Here is a 10,324-nt window from a genome sequence, read left to right as displayed (position 1 = left end):
CGGTAGTTAAGATGGTTACTTCAAATCAAAAGAGACGACACATGTAATATTTTCTAACATTCTGGTGCCTACACTGTAAAAAATATTTGTAATTTTAATTACCACATGCGGTGAAAAAACTATTTATTTAACATCACATTACAAGTAATTTTGCTGTAAAATACTGCCAAATATATGGGTTTTGCCAGTAAAAATTATGAACAAAAACAATAAAAGGACATTCCCAGAAGTCCCTAAGTGATGACATATGAATATATTTTCTTTAAATAGTTATGTTTCTTATTTTGTTAGCAGTAATGCACATTGGGATGTTTTGTGTTACATATTTTGTTATTTAGTTCATGTTTATGCATCATTTTAGTGACGTGTGTGTTGCCCTGATGGTGTTTTGTCTTTGTGTGTTTGGCGATATGCACATCTATATACGAGTACTGGGAATGTTTTATGGACAAGCCACTTATGATTGTACAACCTGTATTATTATTGTTGTTATCAGTACATTTTAAGGAAAAATCTGATTTTGATAGTAGATTGGTATTTAAAATTATATCAATTAATGAAATATACTGTTTGTAAAATATGCAGGCAGCAATATGCCATCCTTGACTAACATTATCAGTTTTGACAGCGAATTGCAGGCTGGCTTTTTTTTTTTTTCCTGTCCAGATTTTCAAATAGTTGTATCTCAGCCAAATATTGTCCAATCCTAACAAACCATACATCAATGGACAACTTATTTATTTAGCTTTCAGATGATGCATAAATCTCAATTTCAGAAAATTGACCCTCATGACTGGTTTTGTGCTCCAGGGTCACATTTATTAGGTTATCTTTTACAGTGTAGATACTTGAGACCATCCACTCTTTTATCATCCACCAAACACTAATCACAAATCAGATTACTGAAAAAAAATAACTCATTAAACAAGCTACTTTTGGCAAGTTGTGTGTTTTATGCAACAACTAACTCTGTGTGTCATGGTATGAGAGCTTATCGTGCTATATATATATATATATAAAATATTGAAATGTACTAAACACTGAAGGCATTTGATGAACTAGTCAATAATGCAAGCAAAGGAGGCGATTCCATTCCTGCCCCTTTGACATCCAGTTTGCCATTCATTCAACTCAGCCATAGCACACGCATTGAAGTGAGCACACACGCACTCAGTTTTAAATTGGCTGTCAGTGGGCCCTTATGAATCTTTAAAGAACCCATAAAACATCAGCCAGCGCAGAATAACCCTGTCTGCCACCCAACAGGTGGTGTTACACACATACACACGCCACTTCCACCTGTCTCACCTGTACTTCATGCTACTGTGTCTTCCAATGGCCTCCTTCATGTGGGCGTGGCCTTGCGGCAGGGGTCGGGACCCCGCCAGGTCCCGTGATTTGACCAAGCTCTGAGGGGCGTAGTTGCCGTTTCCCCCCTGTCCGCTCCCTCCACCTCCTCCACCTCCGCTGCCCCCTGGTGGAGGGGCAGTTCGCAGGCCGCACAGCCGGTCCTCGCTGCGGCTCTTCAGATTGTGCTCCGTACAAGCGAATGAGACCTGCATCCTGACCGGCTCTCACACACTTGTGACACTTGTGTGTTTGAGTTTATCAGACTGAAACGCTTTGTGTTTGTGGTAGTCTCACAGTATGTGCCTGATAGATAGATAGATAGATAGATAGATAGATAGATAGATAGATAGATGCACAGGGCAAACCTGTACTCAAGTCAGGTCTTGCACCTGCTGGCACAAACTTGCAGCTGTTGCGCGGAGGGCACGCGTCCAAACGCAACCCTAACGCGGTGGGGTGCTTGTTTATGTCGCCACTCAAAAAGTCACGTCTGGCTGCTGTCCAGACCTTTAATGTGCCGCTGCGTGCACAGTCTGTCTATGCAATCGCCCACTGCACTTCTCCAATACCCGGATCGACGCAACTTGAAGACGCTCCTCTCCGTGTTGAAGCATTCCTCTGCAGAATCCGGGTGGTCTCTCTGTATGAGGCGGGGGACCTCCTCAAAATGCGGAACCACCCATCCACACCGGGTTTCCACCGACGGGATGCGCAACAGCCGGCGCCGCTTCACCTAAATAACACTGAAGCTCAGCTACGCGGTGGTCGAACGCGACTGCAGCTTGTGTTCAGACGCGCCTGGCCATCTCCTCGTCTCCAGTCGTATGAACACAAATTCGCGCACACAGTCACTAGGTAGTGATGGTCACTATCTGACCCACAGCGCGCCCTCACGCGCTCGACACACGGCAACAAATGTCGCGCTGTTTTCCTGACGCGTAATTATTGCCATGGTGATCATCGCGCGCGATCAAAAGAGAGTTTGACAGCTCCGCAGTGTCCATATTCCATCGTCAGATATGACCATAGTAGCCCATATGTCGCATCTTGAAGGTGGTATAACGACGAAAGGCTGTCGATGGAGATGTGAAGGGAAGTGTGCCTCCGTTCAGAGCGACAGAGCCATCAAACGCTATACTGCCAACTCAGAAGCCAATGAAACCCTCTGTGATCCCCCACTCTCTCTCTCTCTCTCTCTCTCTCTCTCTCTCTCTCTCTCCGATCTCCATTGTGATTAATGTGTGAATTGAGCAGGACCACTGCGGATTAATCACGTTATTGTTTGGGTTAGTGCTTGACACACACACACACACACACACACACACAATATTTTACATTCCTCTGTTGCTTAAATATATGCATAGGCAGCAAAGCAAAAAGGTTCCAAAGGTGGAGAATAAAATAAAACCAGGAATCTGCCATTCAGACTATCAGACAAAGTCTCTCTAATATAATGCTACATTTTTAACTTATAACACTGTAGGGTTATATTAAATATTAGCAAATGCATCAGTTTTTTTTCTAACCATTAACAGACCAAATATTTTAAATTTTCAAATAAATTAGCATATTTTTACATGTTGGCCCACAGACCTTCTGCAGTACATTTAAAACTCTGAACGTATAATATTATCCAACTATCTTTAAACTGACTAAAACAAAAAACACATAGTTCCATAAGGTAATTTTTCATGTTTAAAACTCACAACTTTCTTTTCTTTTTTTCATAAAATATGTAATATACACTAGGAAATATTTTACAATCTCTGGACACAATCAAACTTCAAACACAGAACGTGAGAAAGAGAGAGCAAGGGAAACAATCAAATTGCGATACAATTAAAGTAGCGACAGATTATCAAAAAAGAAAAGAAAATGTAGGGTGGAGATTTGGTTCTGTGCATTGGTTGTTGAAATGTGGGTGTTGCACGCAAATGTGGAGACAGATGAATGTGAGCTTGCAGGGACGGCGTTTAAGTGGACTAAATAACTGGAGAAGTCCTCCATGAGAGAAGTCACCAGAAGGTCCAGTTATGACATTTTGATTAAACATTACAGGGTCCAAAAAATAAAATAAATGGCATATGCACGGGTGAATTGTTCACATTAAGGTCTATAACATGCACTTAGAAAACAGATAGGGTTTATTTTCATTTCATACCTATTTTAAGATGGCATGATAGACATAAACATGTAATATATATATATATATATATGACGTAACACAAAATGTAACTCACACACACTTTGAACTAAACTGCAAGAACAATCTCTACCAAGTCTCTCAGTTGATCATAAACCTGTACAATGAGTGAACTGCAACCCTGACATAAATATGAATAACAAAAACATGCTCTTGGCTCTCCTCACAAACTGCTTAAGAAGGCCACGGGTGGTTTTTAGAGCCAGACGGTTGCTGATGAATGCTGCTGTTGTAACATCTCCACTGAACCAACTCTCTGACCACAGGCACAGGACACAAAACCTCAAAATGATTCACACCAAAGCATCCCGAATAATGCTGAATCGACATGAAACTGCAGTTGTTTAAGGAGAAATGTAAGCATTCCTACATTCTGAATCGTGGGAGTTCTGTGTGTTGTTCAACTGACTGTTCAAATGGAGTCGCATTTGTACACTGTCATGCAGCTAAAGCATGTTTTTTAAAGCCATACTCAGTGCATCAGGGCACACAGAGACTGCTGCCAACCAATCAGAGCGAGGCAGTGCAGCGGAATCAGCCAGTGACAGCGCAGCTGTGCTGTGTAGTGAACATGGGGGGGAATAGAACAAATCTGCTCTCATCAGAGACATTCTGACAAGGCAAATGAACCAATCAGGAATCCTCTTTTAGGAACTGTCCAGGGTTCTGAAATGCTCCAAAAATGCCGGATCAGCATGAATTTACAATTTATCAGCAATTAAAAGCAGAGTCTATTATTCAGACACCAGAACATATTTTATATTTAAATATATGGTAAAATTTAATTTAATTGTTATTCTTGCAAGGCTGAATTTTCAGCATCATTACTCCAGTCTTCATTGCCAAATGATCCATCAGAAATCATTCTAATATGCTGATTTGCCCAAGAAACGTTTCTTAATATTATCAATATTGATAACAATGTTGTGCCCCTTAATATTTTTGTGGAAATCGTGATTTTTTTCTGGATTCTTTGCTAAATAGAAAGTTCAAATGAACAGCATTTATTTAAAATTGGAATCTTTTGTAACATTATAAATGTCTTTACTGTTTACTGTTGCATTTAATTGATAAAAAACTTGAATAAAACTATTGATTAAAGTCTTACTGACTCTTACCGACAATCGTTTAAACAATAGTGTATTTTGTGTTTGTAGGGAGAGATGTTTAATAGCAGTAATACAGTTTTAAAGATCCCCCCCCCATTATTTCACTTTGTCTCTCAAAAATAACATGTTGTCCTGCTCAAACTGACCATATTATAAGCCGATAAGTGCAGCAACACAGCTGTGTCAGAGGCGATCCATTAATTTTCACTGCTGTGTTCCTGAGCAAGCCACTAAAATAAAGCTCATCGCATCCCTGTTGCATTAGATAAGGGTGACACTTGTAGATTAGGGGTCTAGCTCCAACCCTGAACCAGTTAATCAAGGTCTTACTAGGCATGCTAGAAACTTCCAGGCAGGTGTGTTGAGGGAAGTTGGAGCTAAACTCTGCAGGACACCGAGTTTGGAGACCACTGTATTAGATTGTACTTCTGTTAGGCTTCAAACAGCAAACAACATGAGGTGCGGTGAATGAACATGTGCTTCGTGGAATCAGAGCACAAAGCACCTGGTTTGAGATTTAGTTCATATGGCGGTAGAACGATGCAAAGAAAGACAGAATATGCCCTCTTATTTGCCTCTAAGGTGTGTCCTACTAAAAGCATAATTAAGATATAATTGCAAATTAATTGGCAGAAAATGACAAAAGTAGGTCTCGTCCGATAGCGTGAAGGGATTTATCAGAGGACGAAAAGCTCTACTTTCGTTCTTGTTCTAGTTTAAGTAGCATTAAATGAGGATTGGAAAACAGTTTAATTCTCATTCGCTTTTCTTCAATAAATCTGTTGCATGGCCTCCAGTGGATAGCAAAGAGAACTGCATGTCAATTATTCATGGAAGTACGAATATGTTTTTCAAAAAAGAGGAAAACTGGGAACATATCGTTGTCCTCCCTGGAGAGACAGAGCTTTTAAGTGCTTCCATCTGGAGAAAACATATATGCGATAACATAAAAGCGTACACAGATACACACACACATGTGCACGGACACTTCAAACAGCGGGATATGCATTCAGACAAACGCTGCACAAACTGAAGGCATTTTGTTTACTCTCGTTGCTTTTTTCTATCACTCATCTTCCAGATCCTCACCATCAGTACTCATTGCCCTCTCTGGATTTTTGTTTTCTCTTTAAGCTGTTAAACATAAGCCTCTGCTTCCTGCATGTTCACCATCTTTATCTTCACAGAACCAATATGTCGTAATTTAAGGCAACACATTGAAAAACATGAAAAAAGACACGATATCAGGAATGAGTGCTGGAAGCCCCACAACTGATCAGACCAGATAAATTCATCTTTATATGTGCTTAACTATGTTTAATATTAATCAAGGTCGTTACCTCTTCTTTATCCCCATATGTATGGTGTTCCTTGATTTCCAAATCATGAGGATAGTTTTCTTGGCAATAGTTAGAACCACTAGGAGTAAACTCTTTGTTTTGTTTAAATTGATTATGGTTATGTCACCTAAAATACAGAGGGAGGGAAACATTGGGATGACACAATCCATAAGGACGGATAGTGATTTAGTGACGTTTTCCCAGAATTTATTGATTGGGGTGCAATGCCATATAGCGTGAATATTTGTGTCTGGTTTATTTTGTGTGCAATGTGAGCAGGTTTCTGAAGTAAATCCCATTTTAAACTATTTTCGTCCAGGTTGGTGAAATCTATGAAGTACCTTATACTGTATAAGTTGCATTTTTGTCATAAAGTAGATATTTTTGCAGATTTGTGTCCAGAAAACGGCGTCTGGAGCAATGGATAAGTCTGATTCCCATTTAGCATTTGGTAAGCTTAGTCTATTGTCTGATTTTGATGTTATTCTGTATTTTTTGGATAGTAGGTTTTTTTTTTTTGAAGAGGATATATTAATGGGGGTATATTTAGCATGTATTTAAAATATATTTTGGATATATTTTTTCCCAAATATATTTTTAAATATGTACAAAAATGGGCAAATATATTTGGGAAAATATGTTTCAAAATGTATTTGCGAAAACCAAATTTTGGCAATTTTTTTGTATATTTTAGAAAATATATTTTAAAAATATAAATACATTTTTAGTGCATTTATAATGTAGAAAATATATTCACATATATCACGTTTGAAGGAAAAAAATGTGTTTGCTGTCTATAACACGTGTGAACATATAACACATTTGAATAAATCTCCACAGGGAACATACAATGTTCTAAAAAAAATTACAATTTTACAATATATGAAAAAAATTAAACATTAAATAATTATAAATGTAGTTTTGACCTCTAGTATAGGCTATTCCATTCATTGTATATGAATGTTGAAATATAAAAATATATTTTTGGTCACACTTTATTTTAACGTCCAATTCTCGCTATTAATTAACTATTAACTACTTTTGCCTCAATAAACTCCTAATTACTGCTTAGCAAGGTATTGTTAAGTTTAGGTATTGGGTAGGATTAGAGATGTAGAATATGCAGAATATGTGCTTTATAAGTACTAATAAACAGCCAATATTCTAGTAATATGCATGCTAATAAGCAGCTAGTTAATAGTTAGAATTGGTCCCTATGCTAAAGTGTTACCATGTATTTTTTTTCCATATGGGCAAACTCATGTTTAAAATCGCTGTAGTCTCAAGGTTTAAACTTTTCAGGCAAATCAGCCTATAAATGACTTCTTTATCACTGTCTGTGCAGTTTGAGCTTGGACAGAAGAATCAATTAACATTCTGTTTTGCATCTATATATGGTTTTCATATGAATCCATAGTGACGTGAGATGTCATAATGCACCACACCTGACACCAGTCAGGCCATAGAGGACCGTCGTTCTTTCACACGCACACGCACACACACACACACACACACTGCGATCTCTCTGGCTATATAAGGACACTGTAGCCCCTGAGCCTCAAACCAGCGAACCTTGAGCACGGCCGGCAGTTCCCATGGCAACCTGCATAGAACTAATCACCTGGGGACACAGAACAGCCTTATGGGATTTGTTGTCCTCGGAAGTAAAATTGTTATGGACTGTTATGGTCCTGTTATGGTGCAATTATGACAGGATCAATAAACCTCACAACATGTCCACTATGTCAGGAGAGTCTCAGTGTATTATTTAGTGTTCCTTGTGATAAATAAGTATGGAATACTATTCTCGTATTGTTTCTGCATTATATGTAGATTTATTATATGCATAGAATGCCGGATTGTCTCGGTACATTTGCCAGAAATATGCAATATATAACCAGAACACCTTGTGTAATCCACTGCATCCCAAAATGCATTGCATTCAACTCGACCTTCTACACTGTCAGAAAAAAAAAATGTGCAGAAACCTTTGAGGGTACAACATCTTGTTACTGAGCAGTACCCTTAAAAGGGCTTATTTACTTATTTACCTCTAAAAGCTGTACATTAGTACCTTAGTGTCATAACATGCACCCTTAAAGGTGACAAATCATGAAAATCTGACTTTTCCAGGTTTTAAGTGCTATAATCAGGTCCCTGGTGCATCTACCAACCAAGGAAAAGTGAAAAAGATTAACCCAGTAACTTTGTTTTGGGAAGCCTTTTTCTGCAAGCGTCTGAAAAAACGAGCGCGTCTGATTTCGCTCCCTTGGTGACGTGGCAAAGGGATCTCATTATAATATTGCCGTCCCTTAATCTGTAAGTTTCCACCCACGGCGCCGTCATTTTGATTTTGTAAGCGACAACGGTGTACCAGCTCTAAAGCCATGGCGAAAGTTTGAGCAAAGCATGCTAACTGTTCTGTGTTTGGCTGCACAGTCGAGCACAGAACACTGTTTAGAGTCCCAGCCTCAGAGACAAGAGAGCAGTGATTTATTGATTTATTTACTGTATATTGCTGCTGCCTCACAGATCTAAAATAAACATGTGATTTATTTCCCAGCTGTTTACCTTCACAGACATAACCCACTGTTTTTGTAACTCGTGTGTTTTTAACGTAAATCTGTGTGTGAATGAGAACTTAGTTTAGTACTCACATGCTGTGACAGCCGCTTTCTGTGCGTGTGCTTCGGATGTGTGCGCTCAGAAAACCGTATATCAGAAGTTTAAACTAATATGGTTTAAAACGCATGATTTCAGAGCGATAAACATGATAATCAGAACCAAAACAGATGTAGCAGGTACGAGCTGTAATGGCGCAGCTCTATTCTGGAAAAGGGGGCGGGGAGCAGCAGCTCATTTGCATTTAAAGACACAGGCCCGAAAAACAGCGTGTTTCTGCTTCCACTCAAAATAGGCATTTTCAAAATGATATAATAAATGATCTGTGGGGTATTTTGAGCTGAAACTTCACAGACACTTTCTGGGGACACCAGAGACTTATATTACATATTGTAAAAAGGGGCATAATATGTCTCCTTTAAGGTACTAAAATGCACCTTTTATAAGGTACTTTTTCTGCACTGATTTTGCTGAGAATGTACTGTATTTATAATGCGACGAACAAACAATAAGTAATACCAGCCTTGGTTTTTAACTCATTATTTTTAAACACTGCCAAAGACATTTTTACACAAAATTAGATTTAAATGCACAACCGCAATTATTCTAAGATGATAACTGAACAACATTCACTGAATGTTAACATGCAACATAGTGAGGTAATGTGAGAACAATGAAGCGATTCTAGCCAACTACTGTCAAAGACACTTATCACTGCATAGTATTTCACACATTTTTTTTTGCTTATAATTATTTGTTTATGTATAATTATATTTGATATTTAAATTTTTTTTGTTTAATAAATACACACCAATGATCATGCAAAATAATAGCAGGTATAATATGCATTTCATTTATTGGTTAATCTTTTTGGTAGTATGCAGGATTTTTTGTTTCTATTTATTTGTTTTCTGTTTATTTATTTAAATGCAAAGCAAACAAATTTGATGAGAAAATGACACTGTTTGCAACAAAGTGTCTTCACATAACAGCTATGTAGCGCACTACTGTATACGGTTGACTGTGCAGCAAACAGCATGACAGCATCCCATTCTGAATGCAGCTTCTGTTCTGCTGCTGCTACCTCCACTTTTATACACCTTCATTTACTCTCCTTTCACATTCGCTTTATCAGGTTTGACATGTTGACAGCGCTGAGAGAGCATTTCCCCAGCACTTCCACACACACACAGAGCTTCTCACTCACCGGTACAGCATGGCTTGTCTCTCTGATTGGCAGTCATTGATGCTGAGGCCACACTCTCTCAGGTAAAGCTCAAGACGCCGCCTCTCAACCAGTCTGTGCGCCGCCTCCAGGATCTGAGAGGCCAGAGCGTCTGTTTCTCCTTTCTGCCCCTTCCCACGGCCTCGCACAGCTCCTTTTGCCCCGGCGCTGCTTGCTGGCCCTGATGATGCTTTAGGTTTCTTGCTGATCCTGTACAGGTCCTCAATGGAGAACTTGCCCCCCTTTACTCCAAACATGGCCATATTCCTGGGTTTGGTTTGGTTTGTGTTCGTCCTCGGTTTGAGCTCTCAACTGAGCATTTAGATGCACACTCTCTCAGGTAAAGCTCAAGACGCCGCCTCTCAACCAGTCTGTGTGCCGCCTCCAGGATCTGAGAGGCCAGAGCGTCTGTTTCTCCTTTCTGCCCCTTCCCACGGCCTTGCACAGCTCCTTTTGCCCCGGCGCTGCTTGCTGG

The 10,324-nt window shown here is 39.3% G+C and overlaps 1 protein-coding gene across 2 annotated transcripts in view; it reads right to left on the bottom strand.

Annotated features, from left to right (window-relative positions):
• LOC107752242 (voltage-gated potassium channel subunit beta-3-like) overlaps positions 1-10,095 on the bottom strand; it is a 35,125-nt gene extending 25,030 nt beyond the window's left edge. The window contains exon 1 of one of the 2 annotated variants that reach the window (XM_016568171.1): positions 9,832-10,095. In XM_016568171.1, the coding sequence (XP_016423657.1) occupies positions 9,832-9,842 (11 nt within the window). In that variant the 5' untranslated portion in view covers positions 9,843-10,095. Of the gene's footprint in view, positions 1-1,308; positions 2,499-9,831 lie in introns of those variants that run through there. The other variant, XM_016568170.1, reaches the window with a different exon arrangement.
• Between the last annotated feature and the right edge of the window lie 229 nt (positions 10,096-10,324).

The sequence above is a fragment of the Sinocyclocheilus rhinocerous genome, unplaced genomic scaffold (assembly GCF_001515625.1).
Source record: "Sinocyclocheilus rhinocerous isolate Xijiao unplaced genomic scaffold, SAMN03320098_v1.1 scaffold1915, whole genome shotgun sequence".
Classification (NCBI taxonomy): Eukaryota; Metazoa; Chordata; class Actinopteri; order Cypriniformes; family Cyprinidae; genus Sinocyclocheilus; species Sinocyclocheilus rhinocerous.
This window is presented reverse-complemented; position numbering and strand designations above follow the sequence as displayed.